The sequence below is a fragment of the Phoca vitulina genome, unplaced genomic scaffold (assembly GCF_004348235.1).
Source record: "Phoca vitulina isolate PV1807 unplaced genomic scaffold, GSC_HSeal_1.0 scaffold12, whole genome shotgun sequence".
Classification (NCBI taxonomy): Eukaryota; Metazoa; Chordata; class Mammalia; order Carnivora; family Phocidae; genus Phoca; species Phoca vitulina.
This window is the reverse complement of record NW_022589715.1, coordinates 13,873,072-13,892,067: the sequence shown is the minus strand read 5'-3', so window position 1 is coordinate 13,892,067 and position 18,996 is coordinate 13,873,072. Positions and strand designations below refer to the sequence as shown.

Sequence of the window (18,996 nt, the reverse complement as noted above, 5' to 3'; positions counted from 1 at the left end):
CGTTATTGACAAATGGGGTGTGCCAGCAAGGCAGGTTTTCTACCTACTTTGTGCCTGTGCCGTCTCTACTTTTGAATGAAGTGCTTATGAGCAGTCAAATAAGATGCCTAGGAAAGGGGAGAAGAGATTGTAGGCACCTGTACGGCTAGATAACCGAGCCTCACCCCGCCTGTGTTCAACCTGACCCCAGGGGGTGGTGTGGTCCTTGGGCAGCACCACAGTGGGTCTGGTGAATGAAGGCCAAGGACAGCCCATGGGTCGGGATGGTGAAGAGGCTGGAGAGCTTGCACAGGGGTTATGCCCGCCAGCCTGCGTGAGAATTATCCTCAGTTGGAATCCTGGTTCCAGCTCCTCGGGAAGCTCATTTCGGGTCACTGAGTCCCAGCTTCCTCATCTGGGAAATGGGAGGATTATTGGGAAAATCAAGTGTGAACATCAGCAATGTCAGCTGCCGCCTCCCGGCCGTGGTTGTCACTGCTGCCAGGGGGCCTTGCTGGGTTGTGGATGGTGGGCCCAGAAGCCAAGAGCCGGGGCTGCCACTGACCCTCCTTGCCTGCTCCATTCCAGCAATTCCCCTTCTGTTTGATGTCCGTGAATATCACCCGCATCGCAATCCAGGCATTAAGGGAGGAGTGCCTCTCCAGGTGAGTCCCCTCTCCAGGTGAGTCCCTGCACTGCGGGCCAGCCCCCCCCATCCCACCCGGGCTGCTGGCTGGCTGACCAGAAGGACGCAACAGAGCCTGATTCCCTCCCGCTCCCGCCGCATTCTCCCAGCTCGTTCTGGAGACCTGCGGCTCCCCAGGGAGCCAGGACAGAGCGCCCCCCCCCCCCAACCAGTCTCCCAACCCTGCCCTGGAGGAGAAGGCTGCCTGCGGAATGGCTCCCTGGGGGAGTCGGGCTGGCAGAGGCACCCAGCTGTCAGCTGTGGTCCGTGGTCCACTGCTGAGCACACCGCCCCCCTTGTGCCATAGGGAGTGTAACCGGCAGCGAAAGGTGATCCCAGTGGTGAACAGTTTCTATGCCGCCACCTTCCTCCACCTTGCACATGTCTGGAGGACGCAGCAGAAGACCATTGCTGACTCTGGCTTTGTCCTCAAAGGTGTGCTCTTTCTTCTTGGAGAGACATGAACTCCCTAGCGTGTCCCCACTCCCCACCTGCCCAGGTTCAGGGACCCCAGTGTGGTTGCTAGACTGGTTTGGGCTACAGTTCCCTTCCCCCTAACTGCCCTCCCCCCCTACTTTCTCAAGCTCCACCTTCTCAAAGTCTCCATCAGCCCACCACCCTCTGGGGCCTGCTAGCTCCCCTTTCTCTGCACCCCCCTCCTCCCTTCTGGCCTCAGACCGAGGGTGGTCATATTTTCTGAATCAAAAGTTGGGTCCAACAGTTGGACTGGCCATTCAAAGTTGAGACTGTCCTGGTCAAGGTAGAAGGTGTGGTTGCTGTGGCTTTATCTGGTCCATCATCCTCCCTCTCTGGTGAGCTCTCCACCTTAGAAGACTCCTTCACCCTCCACTCCACAGGGTCTGGGATGGAGGTACTGCCTACGGCTGCTGGGCCCGGACTGGTGTGCAGTCCAGAGCCCCGTCAAGCCTTTTGTTCTCCAATCCTCTGTTCCAGACTTGGAGGTGTTGGCCAAGAAGAGCCCCAGGCGGCTGCTCAAGACCCTGGAAATCTACCTGGCTGGAGTGTCAAAGGGACAGGCCTTGTTGGGAGCACAGAAGTGCTTTGGGCCACAAGCCCCTCACTCCAAGGATCTCACCTTCACAGGCGTGTGTGACCTGCCGCCACATTCATCCGAAGGCATGTGGCTGATCTGACCAGCCCAAGGCTGACAGAGAGAGACTTAAAAGATGGGCCACAGCGGCATTGGGAGGGTGCATGGCGCATTATGCCAGGCGTACCCGGGCTGGGCCTGGTCAGGGAAGCCAAGGACCCTCACCCATGTGAGACATTAGGGATAGTTAGACCCACCCCGCTCCCCACAGACCCGCCTCCAGGGCAAGAATTTGCCAGAATTGGAGTTGAGCTAGTTGAGAGTTGGTTTCCAGGTAATCTCAACGAGTGGATGGATCATGAGGTGGGAAGGCCCTGCCTGGATGTTCCCCGTATGCCCACGCTGAGAGATATTCCCACGCCGAGGTGCCAGATTCTGGCTCGCTGGGCAGCTGGGCTCTCAGGCCGTGGGTGTCCACAGGACAGGGACCCTGGAGCTAGAATTTGAAGGGAGAAGGTAGCCGTGGCAGCAGCCAGCAGGGGGCAGCATGAACCAGGGTGAGAGGCCTTCTCTCCATCCTCTCCCCATCCCTCAGCCCCGCTGTTGATGACACAGAACCGGCTGTCCGGTAGGTGTCTCCATTGCTGCCCATCCCAACTGCCCACCAGCTGGGCACCCCCTTGCTCACACTCCCCACCCCGTGGAAGTGTGTAGTTCCCATCAGGGATGGCTTTCTGGCCTGGTTGAAGGAAGGAGGAAATTCACACACCAGCAGTTTTTGAATAAAAGAATTGTTCCAGGTCAAGGGCCCCAGTGGTTTTCCTCCAAGACAAGCCTTGCCCCTTCCTGTGGCCCTGTTGTTCCAGGGCCTGGTGAGAGCCAGGGGCTCCAGGAGAGAAGATTGCTTTGCCCTGGCCAGGCTCCCACCGAGTGTATATGGTGTCCATCCTGCACTTAGAGGCCAAGACTCCTTGTGCACTCTAGCCAGGGGGCAGGGCGGCCCTGGCTCTGGTTAAGATTGCTGTGAGGCCCCCTCATGTTTTTTCCTACATTGGCTTCTGGGGAAGCTAGTAGCTCTGTTGCTCCATTCCTCCGGGCCAGGGGATCCTGAGCTGGGGAGACCCCACTACACCGCTCTCCTGTCCTCTGTACTCCGTCAAGTAGACCCATGAAGACCACGGCCTCGCCCCTGCACGCTTCTCCAATTCTAACCCACCAGAGCTGCCGTGCATTGCAGAGGCGGGACGACACATAGCCACCCTGGTATGGCAGAGGACTCCCCACTGCTGTTAGCAGGATGCCTCAGGGGCAGGGCGGTAACGGATGGCAGTTTGCCTGCGCCATCTTGGCCCAACCTGAACTCATCCTTTGTCCACTTTACTTCCTCCAGCCTGGGTGCTTAGTGGGCCTTCAGGGTGGCCAACAGCTTCCTGGGCTTGGTGAGGCTGGGACGCAGAAAGGCTGTGGCTCAGCCTCCACTTCAGAGTGTCCGTTCCGTAGCTCCTCCCCTGCAGATTCCTTCCGCTTGCTCTCAGACCAGGCTAACTCCGCAGACCCGACCGTGAATGCCCAGCCTGCACGCTGGCCGGGAACCAGTCCATGTGGGCTTCTAGCTGGAGGGGAGGCCAGTGGCCTCTGCAAGAGCCCTTTCTAACCAAGTCACTCCCTGTGTAATGGCCCCAGAGTGCTCAGCTTCAGACCTTGGGACATTAGCAACAACGTTGTCCAGGGATTAAGTTGTGGTTCTCTTGGGGAAGGGGGAGGGGGGCCGAAACCCTTTGAAAGTAGATGCAAGAATCTTAACCTGTGCATTTTATTTAGGAAGGGCCTATCTAGGCCTTCCATGGGAGATGTAAAATACTTCACAACCCTAGAAAGTCAGGATCTGGTGCCCCCTTCTTCGCTCTCCTTTGCAAATCATCCCTGGCACATGCTGTCTGTGGAGGCTGTCGGGTGGACCACCGCACAGCTCCTCAGAGAGAAGTCGGGGGGCTACACAGAGCTGACTTTCCTGTGCTGTTGTGCACAAAATCAGGATGAACTTGGTTAGAGTATGTTGGGGATGGAAGAATCCAGCTGGTAGAGCTCAGAAGCCACATTGCCCTTGGGGCCCAGGGGTGGGAGTGGGTCAGGACAGCTGCAGCAGCTCAGCCTGGCCTCCTGAACTCCAGTCCAGACTTACCAGCCTTGCTCCTGCCCCCGGATCGTGCCCTCCCGGGTGGGAGCACTCTGAGTTACTCCGTTCTCCTATTTGGCTCTCTAGCCTGATATTCCAGCCACCGCCCCATGATACGGGAGAATGAACTAAGGCCTAGACAAGGAAGAGCAACTTGCCCAGGAGGACACAGAGGCAGGTTATCCTCCAATCCAGACTCCATGACTCTCCACACTCGTCTGGGGCTTTCCCCAGCCCTACAGTGGCCCCGCGCTCATCAGCCTAACGTGATGTGATGCGCCCATGCGGTGACAAGCCAGACTTGCTCGCAGCGGCAAGAAGTTGTCCTCTTGGCAAGCGTGTCGTTTGGGAGCCGCCTCACAGTGGTTTCTCAGGGCAGCTGAGATCCTGGCTCAAGCAGAACGGCGTCCCGAGCCTGCCGTCCTAACCTCGTCCCAGCGGGGGGTGTGACTGAACTGAACCGTGGCTGCAAGCAAAGCCGGGCCCGGTGCTGTGCCTCCTCCCCACCGGGTTCCCAGCAGTCCCCGCCAGCCCTCGGGGAGCTCCGGGCCCCACTGCCTCGATGGTGCCAAGTCCGCTCCAGTCCCTGAGCTGGGCAGCGGGTGGCCACCGGGCCCTCCTCTGCCCCAGCCCGTGGATAAGGCCCGGTGACTAGCGGGGGAGTGAGGAGTAGCTCAGGGCAGGCGGTGAGGGCAGAGAGCGGGGAAAGCACTTGTCTCCTTTATTGAACAGCCTCGGGGCCACCTCCGCAGGGGCCAGGCAGCCAGAGGAGGAGAAAGCGGGCAGGAGGCAGGGGGCGTCCCCCCTCATTTCCAGTCCTTGAAGAATTGCTTGAAGATGGGGCTCTCCCGGCCCTGGGGCAGAATCTCCACCTGCAGGGAGAATGGGGGAGAAGTCTAGCCCACGAGGTTCCCACCTCTGCCTCCACCACGCAAGGCCGGAGCGGAGCCACGGAGGAGGGTGCCGGGCACCGGGCCCGAGTCCACATGGCCGTCCCGGCCAGGTATGCCCCTGGCCAAGAAATAAGCCAAGAGATGGGACACGGACTGAGAAAACAGATTGCTTCAAGCACTGGGGTGCACAGTTCGAGAGACGCACCAGTCATCGATGAGCCTTATCAGCTCCCCTCGGAATGACTCGTGGAGTCGCCGTGCTGGAGCAACGGGGGCAGGACGAGCCGGGACAAGGGCCCAGAGCAGGCACACAAGCTGCCCACACCAGGCTCTGGGCTGCCACGCGAGTGCTGCCCAACATCCTCTCAGGAAACACCGCGTACTTTTGGGGCGCCTGGGTGGCTCAGTCAGTCGAGCATCTGACTCCTGGTTTCGGCTCAGGTCATGATCTCAGGGTCGTGAGACTGAGCCCCGCGCTGAGCAGAGTCTGCTTCTCTCCTTCTCGCTCCCTCCGCCCCTCCCCCATCTCGTGCTCATGCGCAAGCGCTCTCTCTCTCTCAAATAAATCTTTAAAGAAGGAAAAGAAAACACCATGTACTTTTAAATGTTGAAGGACTAAAAAGGGCTTTCGCACTGGAGGGGGCCGGTAGCGAGGCCTGACCGTTCCTGACTGTGCCCGGGGATTTGCTGCCCTTCTTGTCGGGTCTGCAGGGGCAAGAGGCCGCAGGAGGAGCCCCAGGAGGAGGGGTGGGGCACCCAGGCCTCTCCTCACCTGAGTGTTGGGGGCGTATCGCATGCGGGAGATGAAGTCCTCGGCCACTTGGAGAGCCGCCTGCCGCTCCTTCTCGTTAGCTTTTCGCCCTGGATTAGTTGGAAGCAGATTTATTTATTTGTTTGTTTGTTTTTAAAGATTTTATTTATTTATTTGACAGAGAGAGACACAGCGAGAGAGGGAACACAAGCAGGGGAATGGGAGAGGGAGAAGCAGGCTTCCCGCAGAGCAGGGAGCCCGATGCGGGGCTCGATCCCAGGACGCTGGGATCATGACCTGAGCCGAAGGCAGACGCTTAACGACTGAGCCACCCAGGCGCCCCAGAAGGGGATTTTTTTTTTAAAAAGAGTAGGGACCCTCTCTAGCCCACATCCCATTTTCTCAAGGAAACTTAAGGGAGGGGTCCATAGAATAGCCGGCAACTTTTAAAATAAACAGACCAGGAGGTGCTAAGATGCTGAGGAGTCTTTGGAGGTGTGAAGTCAGCCCCTGGAGACTTCCACCCCGGCAGCTCCGTGGGATGAAAACTGTTCTTTCTGCCTGCTCTAATCAAAACCTCCTGCTCGGACCAGGGCCCCACGGATATTCAGGATTAGTGTTCCCAGTGGCCTGAGACTCTAAATCAAGAGCCCCACCCCGGGACACCTCACCAGGGGAGTCTGTCAACCGTACTGCTGACAAGTATCAACAAGTATCAGGCCTTTTGTGTAAAACGAAATAGGACAAAAGGGTGTGATTTATTATAATCTCACTCCCATAATGCCAGACAGCCATTAGGCCTGCCACCTAAGAGCTTATAAAAAGGAAGACCATACAGTTATCCATTCCCTCCTGTGGGCCGTCCCTCTACTGCAAGATGTGCTCCAGTTTAAGGCAAGATACTTCTCTTCCTGGCTCCCAATTTTCTTGTTGTTGTTTTTTTTTTCCTCTGGTTTCTCTTTCCAAAATGGTTCAGTTCTTTGCTTGGGGTTAAATTCCCTCCCGTGGGCATCTGGGAACCCCTCAAGCTCGGAACCGGTTCCATGGGAAAGGTACCCTGTGGCAGGAGGGCAAGGGGAGCCCCAGGGCCCCATCTCCAACCACCCCCACCCCAGCTCATAGAAAGCTGCCATGCTCCTTGCTGCTCTGGGCCTTCCCTGAGCCCAGAGTACTACTGGCCAGGAGCAGCTACCCTGGGAACGCCTAATCCTTCCGCATCTTCCTCACCAAGCTAGGGCTGCGGGTTTCTCTTGGCTTTGGTTGCCCCCACAAATATTTACTGAGCAAGTGCTATTTCGTCACGACACCAGAGATGATATGGTTCCTGCTTTCAGGAAGGTTATAATCTGGTCAGGGAGGTAAGACATGCTCGAGAAAAGACAAGCATGGAGAAGTAAAGAGGTTCCCAGGGTCGGTCAGAGACTCAGAGCTTTGTTTCACCATTTTCAGAGTTAGACCAAGCGAACAGGCTTATACACAACAGTGTTTCTATCTCCAGCCAATACAATTTCTTGGAAAAATGAGTTCTACTAGTTCATTACCCAGGGCACAAAGTGAGATTTAATTTAAAATCTCTCCGTCACACCCCAAGGCAGAATGGCAAGACTGGGGTCCCAGCAGCCCCGAGGGCTTACGGGTGCTGTAGGACAGCAGTCCTCAAAATGGGATCCTCGACCGCCAGCAAGGCCTGGGACCCAGCTGGATATGCGAATTCTTTGGTGGTGTTTGGGGGGTGCGGGGCGCCCAGCCATCTGTCCTAACAGGCCCTCCGGGGATTCTAAGGCTTGCTGATGTTTCAGAAACTTTGCCTGGAATTTAGTGGGGGGAGCAGCAAAGAGAAAAGGCTCAGTGGCTCCCTGAGGCTGTTTTTGAAAGCAGGCAGGCTGAGCCCTTCCGGGGGAGCAGCTGCAGGGGCCTCAGGCTAGAATGGAGAAGCCACTGTACCCTTCCAGATGTAGATCTTGCCACAGAGCCCGTTGTCCAGCACGAAGCAGTCATCCGACAGCAGCAGCTCGAGGGCAAAGGGACTGGAGTCGGCCACCCTGGTCAGGTTCATCTGTCCGGTGGCATCGGAGACCTGGGGGACGATGCGCAGTGCCAGATCCCATGCCCTGCCCCCAGCACACAGCCCCAACCTCCGCCCCTAGACCACAGCCCCCATGGTCCCCACTCACGGCCCCTGCCCAAGGAGCAGAGAGGAGACTGGGCACCCCTCCCCTCACGTCACCCTCAATCACTGCAGCGCCGAGACCTTGCATCCATTTGGAAATTAAGTGTATTCCAAATTACAAATGAATGCAAAGAATCCAAAAAAGTCAAGCTCAGCACTGGCTTCACACCTCCTTCTCCAAGAACGGGCCGGAAGTGAAGTGGTCTTTATCTCCTCAGGAGGGCCGGACATCTATCCATTTCCCAACCTCACCTCGCTCGAACCCTGGATAAACCACCCTGCTGCCCAACCCAACCTCCCCCGGGCTTCCTCCTCTCCCGTCAGCACGCCCTGCCCCAGCCCAGGGCAGGCCCAGAGTGCCCACCTTATACAGAGCCGCGGCCTGGGCGTTTGTCCGGTCAGCTGTGAGGTCTTCCTCGGGGTTGCCCTCCTTCAGAGCTGGCTTGGGGCCCAGGACCTGGAGGGGCCAGGGCGGGCCAGGTTTCCAGGGATTCCTGGGCACCTGCCCCAGACCTTCCCAGCCCATCATGCCCAAGGCTACCACGTCTGGGGAGGCAAACCGTGTCTTGCACAAGGGCACCCAGCAGAGGCGAGTGAGGGCTGGGTCCAGCCCAGTCCACCTGCCAGGCCACTGGTCCAACCACCCAGAGGGGCACTTTACTCTGAATCACACGAGGGCACCCTGTGAGCTAGCCACAGCCCTAAGCAGTACCCCAGACCACCCACCCACACCCCCCTCAAGCCCCCAGCTCCTCCCGGCTGCCCACCCCAACGTCCCCCAACCTGGATCATCTCGGCGGGCTCTTCCCCATCCGTGACAATCTCCACCTGGGCCTTGCCCTGCCGCTCACTGTCCCGGATGGCCAGGGCCAGGTCCTGGGCCTTGTTGCGCTCCAGGATGTTGGACTTTCCACCACACCAGACGAAGATGTTCTGGAGGGAAGTGGGGAGGCTCAGCTGCCTGCATTATGCCTGTTGAGTGTGTGTGTGTGTGTGTGTGTGTGTGTGTGTGTTGGGGGAAGGGGCCTGAAGAACGGCCCCCGGAGGCCAGACCATCTAAGACAACACGACACTCGGCAGGAGTGTTTCCCTGGCCAGCCCCGTGTCCCTCCCGCTTTCTCTCCACAAGGCTCACCCGCACGTACGTGAAGGTCTTTTATCTTGTCTGTAATCTCTCTCTCCCGACTGGAAAGCAAGCTTCATTAGGGCCTGAGCATTTTGTTTTGTGTTGCTCTGCTTTGTTCACAGCCCCGTGCCCAGTACTTCAACAGAGACTGGCACGTATTTAGACACATAGCAAGCACTGAATGAATGAATGTACGAGTGAGCGGAGGGGAGAACGGCATCCGTGAGGCCCGCACCTCACACGGCTGCCTGCGCCGCGCTGCGCCGGTCGGCCCCCTTCCTCTGCCCCGGGCTGCCTCCCGCCTCGAGCCTTCCGCACAAGGCGCCGTCCAGACCCTCCAACAGTCTCGGGACCTGGCTCTCAGGCCCCGCAACAGTTTTTGCTCCCACTGCTCCCGTCCCCACCCAGCGTCCCCGTCAAGCTAGTCCCCTCCGTGCTGTCCGCATGCCTGTGTGCACCTGTCCGCCTCCCAGTGCCTCAGCCTCAGCCCCCCTGTGCCTTCACCCGGAAAGGCTTGTCCCCCTCCGTGAAGGTCTAGTCAGGGGGCACCTGCCCGGGGCAGTGGCGCCAGCGCCCGCTAGGGGGAGCCCTGCCGGCCCCAGGGCCCCTCAGCACAGGCCCCTATCACATCCTACGGAGCATCGCGCAGGTGACAGGCCTGTGTTAGCTGCCTCCCCGGGGCAAGCCATTTGTGGTCCCCGAGCTGGCTCAGAGTAGGCACGAGAGACTCACTGAGTGAATGGCTGAGCGGACAAACGAACGAGAGGTCTGGCTGGCCGCGAACTCAGAGCTACTAAGGCTCCAAGGGAAGGAGAGAGTAGGCTGCCGTGTTAGAGACAGTGGCTGGACGGCAGAAGGAGGTTGCTGTCTTTTTGAACGTAAGATGTTTTCCTAAAGGCTGGCGCGGCTTCCCGCCTGCTCCCTGGCCTCTTAAAAGCCGGGTGCCCACGCAGTGCTCAGCCCCGCCCTGCCTGCTCACCTGGCCCAGGTCCAGGATGAAGCAGTCCCCGGTGTTGAAGCTGTCCCAGCTCAGTGCCCGCTCAGTGGCCCGGATGTTCTTCTTCCCCTTCACCTGGTACAGTTTCTTGATGGCAGCTGGAGCGGCCCCTGGGGAGGTCTTGTGAAATGCTGACTCCACTCCGCCTTCCTGCGGCCCAGACCGGCCAACCTTAGTGGGCTGACAGGAGGCCCGCGGCCCTCCGTACCCTGTGCCCGCGGGGGCTGGGCAGAAAGGTGGGGAAGACCCAGGCCTGAGGGCGCCTGGGCCTTCTGCAGGGTGCGAACTGGCTGGAAGGAGGAGTGGCTCCGAGAGAAGCCACGGGGTAAGGGCGCTGGGAGGTGGGCTCTGACCTGGTACTTGAGGCCACGTGGGAAGTAGCTCATGAAGAGGTCGGACTCATTGCCCTGCACCTCTCGGTGCTGCACGGGCCGCTCCCCAAGCAGGGTGTTGAGATGCACGGCCAGCATAGCACAGGCCCCCTGCTCATCCCGGGAGGACTGCTGGCCTGCGGTGGCGGGGAGGGGCAGGGCAAGGCCCGTGAGACCCATGCCAGCCCCAGCTCCACACCCCCAGCTGGTGCCCCAGCCCCCTTACCTATCCACAGGTGCAGGTGGGAGAGCTCCTCCGGACCATTGTGCAGCACTAGGTAGGAGTCCCCCGAGAAGAAGACGCCCTGGTTCTCACGTGCTACGGGCACTGGCTTCAGTTTCTCCACCCGCCAAACATGCAGGCCGGGATCCTGCACCGAGGCTGGGAACGGGGAGCCACTGCAGGAGGGAAGAGGGGTGGCAGTGGGGGCCAGGGCCCACGAGGAGTGGACCCAAGCAGACACCTGGGAGGACCGGGATGGGCGGGGGACTGTGGTGTGGGAAGCTGTGAGGAGGGCAGCCCTTGGGGGTGAAGAAGGGGAGGGATGAAAGGGAATGGGGCACACAGCCTACCTCTGGGGGAGGCGTGTGTACATGCTGTTTCCAGTTCTGGAAAGACAGAAGAAGCCATTATGATTACAGATGTTATAACAACCACCCTCCACACTGGTCTGGGGAGGCCCTTCCAGGTGTCAAATGCTATCATATTCATTAACTACTTCATCTCCAAGAGCCCAAGAGGAGATTACCCTAGCTCCATTATGCAGGCAAAGAAACTGAGGCTCAGAAAATCTAAGTCCAAAGCCACAAAGCTTGTGAGTGGCTAGTGAAAACTAGGTTTCTGACTCCTGGGCCAATGCCTTTCTCTTGCTGTGACTTCTCAGCCATACCTCTCTTCTGCTTCCAGACCCCTAACTCTGGGCCTTACACGAGGCTGACTGACACATAGCTCTTTAAGCATATTAGAAAAGTCAAAAATCAATAACTTAAGTTTCCACCATAAAAACACCAGAGAAGGAAAAGCAAATTAAGCTCAAAATAATCAGAAGAAAAGAAATAATAAAAATAAGAGCAGAAATTAATAGAAAGAAAAATATATATATGGAGAGAAAATCAATGAAGCTGGTTTTTGAAAAAAAAAATCAATAAAACTGATGAACCTTTAGACAAACTGATTAGGAAAAAGAAAAGACAAATTTCCAATTCAGAAATAAGAGAGATGATTCACTACAGATTCTACAAATACTAAAAGGATAAAGACAATATTACAAAAACTTATGCCAATATATTCAACAAATGGGCAAATTCCTTGAAGGATACAAATAATGAAAGTTCACTCAAGAAAAAATAGATTACCTGAATAGTTCCAATATCTATTAAAGAAACTGAATTTGTACTTAACTCCCCCTCCAACTCCAAGTCATGGTACATTCTTTTTAAATTTTATTTTCTTAGATTATTTATTTATTGAGAAAGAGAGAGCATGAGTGGGGTGGTGCAGAGGGAAAGGGAGAAACGGCTCCTTACTGACCAGGGAGCCCCACTTGGGGCTCAATCCCAGGACCCTGAGATCACAACCAGAACTGAAATCAAGAGTTGGACGCTCAACTGACTAAGCCACCCAGGTGACCCCCAAGTCATGGTACATTCTACCAAAAATTTAAGGAAGACATAGTACCAATTCTATGCAAACTTTTCCAGAAAATAGAAGAGAACAGTTCCCAATTCATTCTATGTCACCAGCATTATCCTGATATAACAAACCAGATAAATACATTATAGAAAAGAAAATTAGGGTGCACCTGGGTGGCTCAGTCAGTTGAATGTCTGACTCCTGATTTTGGCTCAGGTCAGGAGTCTGCTTGGGATTCTCTCTCTCCCTCTCCCTTTGCCCCTCCCCACCATGCTCACTCTCTCTTATTCTCATAAATAAACAAACAAATAAATAAATAAAATCTTTTTAAAAATTAGGCCAACATCCCTCATGAACATAGACACAAAAAAATTATCAAAATTTTAGCTTATGGAATTCAATATATAAAAAGGATAAAACACTAAATGGCATTTAACCCAAGAATGCAAAGTTAGTTTAACATCTGAAAATCAATCAATGTAATCCACCTTATTTCTTTCTAAGTCAGCATGACTGTACATAAACTTTGTTTAAACCAAAATCCTGATTTATGTCGCACCAAATATACATTGTACGCGTGCCTTGTAAATGAATAGCCTGAAGGAAACCATCTTGTTCTTAAGATATTGACCAATGCTCCTACTTCCTGCATTCCTTGACGTTGAAACTCATGGTTCCTACCTATATGCTAATCTATAATCTCTGGAGCTTTTGCAAGATGTAGAAAAGTATATAACCCTGTAAAAACTGTCCATTCTCTGGAGAACATTCTTCCCTGTGAAGAGCATGTTTCCCGGGCAACTGTCCTAACTTGGGCTCAAATAAAACTCTCTTTCTTTCTTTTAGAGATTCTAAAAGGTTTGTTCATTTTGCATCAACTATATGTATTGCATTGACAATATATGTGTGTATATACATATATAACCATCTCAATAGATGCAGAAAAAGCATTTACTAAAATTCTACATCCGTTCCTGACTAAAAAAATACTTTCGGCAAACTAGCAATAGAAGGGAACTTCCTCAAACTAATAAAAGGCACCTACCAAAAACAAACACAGAAACACAAAATCCCTAAAGCTAACATTACACTTAGTGCCTTCCCTAATTCTAAACTCTCGATTCCCAGGCATCAACAATCACTTGCGTATGACCAGCTCTCTTCAAATGCCTCTGTAGGGGACAACCGCAGGCACCCCAAGATAGGCCATTTTGGCATGAACATTATTTTGACTTAAAAGCAATCAAAACCCAACTGATTCAGTAAAAGTGGTTTACCTCCCCTTTAACTGCCTACTTATACTAGGAAGAGAGCTCTTAACAGATTCCTCTTTACCTAAGAAACTTACCTGTATAATGGGGCGACCTTTGTTTTCCAAGCATCTCCTCTCACCTTCCTGCTGATGGTCTTTCTCCCCTTTGTATCCTCAGACCCTACCCCTCTCCTTAGCTCCTATTAAGAGTCTTGTTGCTTCACTGTCTTTGGAATTTCCATGTCTGTGTGGATTCCCCATATGTATGCTATTAAATTTAATTTTCTCCTGTTAATCCGTCTCCTGTCAATTTGATTCTAAGTCCAGCAAGAAGGACCTGGAGGGGCAGGGGAGTTTTTCCTCCCCCACACCTCAAACGTCATGTTATTCTATAGGCCACCAGTGAAAGCAACCTTTTTTGGACAAGTTACTCAGGGGGAAAATGGTCAAGGCAAGTATTTTAAAAATATATATACTTTTTAAAAATTCAGCAAATGCAGTAGCTACAGCTTCACTCACCATCTCTTTCCTATGTTCCGATTACTACACAGCTTCTTCTTTTTTTTTTTTTTTTTTTTTTTGGCTTAAAATGCACAGCCCACACACTAGCAAGCACTGTAACACAATTCACGCTGTGCAGGGGAACAGCATTTTTGTAAGGTGAGCCTCTGTGACTCAGAGTAGGGGCCTGGAGAATTTCAGGGTGAAGAGGCAAACTGGCACCATGGGGAGCTTCTTGGGGACTGGGGAAGCAGGAAGGGCGAAGGGCCATCTTTAGGGGATGGGCGGGAGAGCAGAGGGTCTTGGGTCTGAGCAGAAAACGGAGGGAAAAACAGGAGCAGCAGTTATGGATGTCAAATACCACGGGAATCATGACTTCTTTTCCATTCCTAACTCACAACAGAGCTGAAGGCATTTTTTGGAACCACTCTTTCGCAAAGCAGGAGGTGGTGAGGGGGAAGTCTGGGGGAGGGAAACTTTAATGTTCCTCCATTCCACAGAAGGTCACACGCTTGCCCACATCCCCTGCCACAGGCTACTCAGCCTGTGACTCAGGTCTGAAATGGTGAGGCGGCTGCCCTACGCCCAAGCCAGCGGAGAGATGGTGTGAACAAGAGGGTCAATTGTTAGCTTTACTGTTTCTCCTTCTGTGTTCCTGATCTGAGAGCTCAGGCCATAACTCAGAAGCAGGCAGCCCCCTCTCGGGACTACAGGTCTCTGGGAGCCACTGCAGGGTTTTGATGAAAGGGGTTTGGCCACCTGCTTCTTCATCGTCCTGGCTGCCTGTTAAAATTAGCTTGGGATCTTATAAAACGCAGAGGCCCCGGCCCCAGGCCTGGAGATTTTGATCACAGAGGCGTGGAGTGGGGCCTGTGCATCTGCATTTTGAACATATGTTCCAGTGGATTCTCTGCTGCCAGTTAACTGTCCAGAATGGCATCTCACACCTGCCTGTACTTCAGAATCATCAAACTCAAAAAAAATCCCAATGTCCAGGCCACACACCAGCACCGTTAAAATCAGAGTTCTGGGGGTGGAGCCTGGATAGCGTGTGTGAGAAGTCCCAGGCGACTGTAAAACTCAGGTCACGGCAGAAACCCTTGCTGTCCCATCAGGTCCCTGCCCCTTGGCCTTCTGCTCCAGGGGCTACCTGACACCTCTCCCTTCCAGCCGCTCTGCCCAAGCCCACAGCAGCTTGAGCTTTCTCCGTGTGCACACCCACCCTCGAGTCCAGTATGCACCCTCCAGGCCCAGACCAAACCCCAGCTGTCCAAGGAGCCTGCCAGGACATTTGGTAGCCTCAGCCTTTTCTGGGAGTGCTCCTGGCCCTCTCACTCGGGAGCAGATACCTCAGTCTCTACTTGCAGGTGGTCTATTAGGATGACCAGCCAGCTTCATGTCTCAGCCAGAGCCACAGACTTGCCTGACACTCCTGCGTTCCTCTAGCAGCCCACGCCAGGCTCTATGCAATTCCATACAAAGTCTACACTGGGAGCTTGGCACTGGGCAGAGTGATGGTGGGGGCACAGAAATGAGAAAGAACAACCCATGTCTCGTGGTCTAACTGGAGGAGGCAGAGAAGGAGGGAGCCATCACGCCCAGTGAGGCCAAAGACAAACTTCCCCTAGGTGGGGAATGTCACAGAATCACAGATGTCAGCGTTAGAAGGAGTCTAAATACTTACCTAAATCTGCTCTGCATCTGCCTCCCAACACATGCCCATTCGCACACAGTGCAGGAATCCCTTCTATAGCATCCCGCACCATCCTCCTCTTGAACACTTCTGGTGATGGGGAACTCACCACCTCCCAAGACAGCCTCTTCCATACATACTTCTTACATTAAAACCGTTGCTTCTTCCCACTCTGCCACAGTACTCTGAGTTATGGATCTGCCCCCCTCCCCTACTGGACTATAAAGGCCTATTGGGCGGGGACTGTATTTTGTCTCTCTGGACCTAGCTGGAACCTGAAGGGGAGCAAAATATACCACCCCAAAATAAGCCTCTTTGCATGCTGACTCTTTTAAACCGGCTATTTTTAAGAAGCAGCAGACACAGGTGACATTCTGAAAACCAAGTAGAAGTTGCCCTTCGTAACTTACAAGGGAAATCTCCCTCTGTAGGGGTGTCTCCCACTGCATCAGGAAGGGAGGGGGGATGACTATAGCAACTTATCAGAGGGGAAAGCAGCCACTTCAATCTGCATAACAGTCTTACCCTGTTCACCGTGCTTTTCCTGGTAACTGCCCCTAACGGACCCCCAACATCTTTTTTCTTTAGCATAAGATGGTATTTAAGGTGGTGGCTTCGACCATTTCAGGGCGTTTTCCTGGGTCTCTCCCAAGTATACAGCAGGTATACACGTTATTAAACTTTCTGTTTTTGTCCTGTTAATCTGTCTTATATAGATTTAATAGACCAGCCAAAGAACCTAGAAGGGAAGGGAAAACTTTTCCGCCGCTATAAACCCCACCCTGTGCCCGGCACCCTGCAGGCACTCAGAGGGTGCGTCGGATACACAGGACTTGTGGTGCTGCGATTCCTAGAGCAGCTGGAGCCTGAGAGAGAGAGAGAGAGAGAGAGAGAGAGAGAGAGATTTCACAGGCTGGGACAGGTTGCAGCAGCCCCGGAGGCAGAAAGCAGAGGCTGGGGAATCCAGTGAGACCGTCATGGGGCCAGGGGTGGGGGAGGATGCACACGGGGCTGGCCGGACTTCGGAAGGAACCTGCCTTTGAAGACAGCCTAGGGGACCTCCTCCACCCTCCCTTCCCTCCTCCTCCCCTTCCCCTACCCCAAGCCCAGGACCAGACCCTCAGCTGAGGTCTCGTTGGATCTGCAAAATAATGGGCTGTGCTAGTTTGAATTCAAATGCTCTGCCCCCTCCCCCAACCACTGCAGCCCACCCGTCTACAATCACTCCAGTCCAGTCTTTGGGATGGGCAGCCTCAAATCTGTCAGGAGGTCCGCACCACCTCTCCCGCCAGCCAGGACACGCCTGACCCAGGAGGGCCTCGTCAGTACCCTGGGCACGACCCGCCCTCCTCCGGGGCAGCCGTGGGGCTCCAGTCAGACCATAAATGTACCTGGAGCCTGGCACAAAGTTGCCAGGACAGCGGGCTGGGGGACAAAGCGGCTTCCAGAAATGTGAGTCTGTTTCCAGACCCTGGCGGCCAGAAGTCCCCGGGGCCGACTCTCCCTCAGCCACCCTGCCACTTTCACCTTTCCGCAGCTCTCCTTCCTCGCCCTTCCGCTTTTCAGGTTCTTCCTCCCAGCCCGCCGCACCCAGCCTCTCACTTCCCCAGGTCCCGGCCCGGGCTGCCCCGCCCACCTGCCCCGCCTGGCTCCGCCCCCGCCCCCGCCCCTGCGGAGCCTGGTCCCTTCCCGCTCGGGGGGACAGTGCTGAGAGGCCGGCCGGCCTCGATGGAGGAGGGCGAGCACCGGCGGCCAGCAGTGGATGCCGCCGGCCTGGCTCCTCGCGGGCACCCCCGGGGGCTGAGGTCCACCCCGGCTTGGGGCCTCCCCATAGTGGCCTCAGTTGGCTGCTGGCCAGGGTCGCCTCTGAGTCTGGGACCTGCGAGGAGAGCCCCAGGAAAGCCACCACACTCACCAGCACTGGGCCGCCGTGTCTGCCAGCCCCAGCCTCAGCTGGGTTAGTCATATTTCCTGGGTGGGGTCACTGCCTCTGCAGTGACTTTTTCCTCCTCCCCCAGACTTGTCTTTTTCCTTGCCCTGAATGCATACATTTGATTTTTTTTTTTTTAAGCTCACTAATGAGGGAGTGTCTGGGGTCTGGAAAACATTCTTTGCTGTGTCCTGCATTCCAAATGCCTCTGGAGTCTACCCTGGGTGATCTCCTCGTTCACTAGATGTTTACTGACACACAGTCTTGGCCCTGGGTGCTCTGAGGGACAGCAATAAAAGGAAGAGTTGTTCAGGGCGCCTGGCTGGCTCAGTGGGTAGAGCCTGAGACTCATGATCTTGGGGCTGTGAGTTTGAGCCCCACATGGGTGTAGAGCCTACTTAAAAAAAAAAAAAAGAAGGAGTGGTTCTGGCTCAGCCCAGGGGCCATCTTGCCTACATCACATCACAGGACCCTAGAACTAGTCTGGCCAACTTGCTTGCACACTTTCTAGAGGAGGATGCTGAGGCCCTGAGAGCACAAGTGGCTAGCCCACGGTCCTGTGCGAGGTCACACAAGAATGGGAGGCAGAGGCAGTGTAAGGGAAGCTTCATTTCTTTCTGAATCCATGCAGAGGGATGCAGAGTCTGTGTGTGCTCCAGGAGAAAGTGAGCCCCCAGTTACTCGGCCACACGTGCGGCTCCTCTGCCCAGGACTCTGGCCTGCCTGTTCTGAACACAGGCCTGCCCTGGCCCAGGGCTGGTCAACAGGCTAATTAAAGATAAGGTTCAGCCTTTAGGGTCAAGGCTCCACCCAGGAGATGGCGATTTGGACAGTAGAACTAAGTCAATCCATGTGTTAAAATTTCTGGACCAGGGGCACCTGGGTGGCTCAGTCATTAAGCATCTGCCTTCGGCTCAGGTCATGATCCCAGGGTCCTGCGATCCAGCCCCACATCGGGCTCCCTGTTCGGTGGGAAGCCTGCTTCTCCCTCTCCCACTCCCCCTGCTTGTGTTCCTGCTCTCACTATCTCTCTCTCTGTCAAATAAATAGATGAAATCTTAAAAATAAAAAATTTCTGGACCAGAGCAAGATGGTAAATTCTCCTTGGAGAATGCAGACTAGCTGGCATCTGAGTGTCTCCATGGTCAAACTGCTGGCCTTAAACACAGGGTAATCTGGGTTGTAATACCAGCAAGAGCCTTGTCCCCCACAAGAACCGGAGACTGGGCAGATAACCTGGCAGAGTGAAAAGAGTTGAATAGTTTGACTACTTACTCACTGTGTTTAATCTGGAGCCTCACCGTGCCCAATCTGTAAAATGGGCAGAAAGATAAAGGTGAAGATTAAATGAGATCATAAAATTAATTAACAAATAGATGCTTAATAAACCTAGACTTATTTTTCTTCCCAACAAAGGGAATTTACTAGGGGACCCCAGTACCTATGCTGGGCACCTCAGGAAGTAATGGCCCTGCCCCCTCCAACCATGAGCTCGGTGTAGCTGGCAGGGGGATGGGAAGTTACACCACACCACACCGCCTCTTGTCCCTCGCCCGGTCCTCCCACCCTAGCAAGGTTTCCCGACTCTAGTCTGCCCCGGTGCATAACTGGGGTTGACTCTTAGGTTCTGGACTGACTCTGTGCATTACCGAGGACACAGGATGAATGGGAGTCCCTGCTCTCCACATTTGAGCCTCACTTGGCGAAACGTGGCCCCATCACCACAAAAATAAAAAGAGGTTTGCGAATTAACAGCGAAACAAAAGAGCAGGTCACTCAGCCTGGGAA

At 54.6% G+C, this 18,996-nt stretch overlaps 2 protein-coding genes across 15 annotated transcripts in view; one reads left to right on the top strand and one right to left on the bottom strand.

Annotated features, from left to right (window-relative positions):
* The window catches only part of ELMOD3 (ELMO domain containing 3), a 29,818-nt gene extending 25,324 nt beyond the window's left edge, over positions 1-4,494 (top strand). For 5 of the 6 annotated variants that reach the window (XM_032410565.1, XM_032410566.1, XM_032410561.1 and 2 more), the window contains 3 exons: positions 568-644; positions 972-1,099; positions 1,619-4,494. In XM_032410565.1, coding sequence (XP_032266456.1) covers positions 568-644; positions 972-1,099; positions 1,619-1,818 — 405 coding nt within the window. In that variant the 3' untranslated portion in view covers positions 1,819-4,494. The remainder of the gene's footprint in view (positions 1-567; positions 645-971; positions 1,100-1,618) is intronic. The other variant, XM_032410567.1, reaches the window with a different exon arrangement.
* Positions 4,495-4,593: 99 nt separating this feature from the next.
* On the bottom strand, positions 4,594-18,519 carry CAPG (capping actin protein, gelsolin like). Of its 9 annotated transcripts, none has more exons than XM_032410558.1 (11): positions 16,806-16,892; positions 16,060-16,144; positions 10,773-10,808; positions 10,426-10,598; positions 10,182-10,336; positions 9,811-9,978; positions 8,489-8,638; positions 8,070-8,162; positions 7,480-7,612; positions 5,557-5,645; positions 4,594-4,763 (listed from the first exon to the last, which is right to left on the bottom strand). In XM_032410558.1, exons 3-11 carry the CDS (start codon positions 10,793-10,795, stop codon positions 4,698-4,700), a joined length of 1,050 nt encoding a protein of 349 aa, XP_032266449.1. In that variant the 5' UTR covers positions 10,796-10,808; positions 16,060-16,144; positions 16,806-16,892; the 3' UTR covers positions 4,594-4,697. The 9 variants fall into 9 exon arrangements, with proteins under 9 accessions (XP_032266449.1, XP_032266447.1, XP_032266444.1 ...); XM_032410556.1 differs by having other exon boundaries at positions 16,670-16,886; XM_032410553.1 differs by lacking the exons at positions 16,060-16,144; positions 16,806-16,892 and adding exons at positions 15,270-15,390; positions 15,804-16,038.
* Between the last annotated feature and the right edge of the window lie 477 nt (positions 18,520-18,996).

Excerpts from the sequence above, each read along its gene's own strand:
- CAPG (XM_032410550.1), bottom strand. The coding sequence starts at position 15,412 with ATGGAAGAGGCTGTCTTGGGAGGTGGTGAGTTCCCCATCACCAGAAGT. Across the intron at positions 9,979-10,181 it reads CACGTGGCCTCAAGTACCAG|GAAGGCGGAGTGGAGTCAGC; the intron begins GTCAGAGCCCAC and ends TCTGGGCCGCAG. Across the intron at positions 8,639-9,810 it reads TCATCCTGGACCTGGGCCAG|AACATCTTCGTCTGGTGTGG; the intron begins GTGAGCAGGCAG and ends ACTTCCCTCCAG.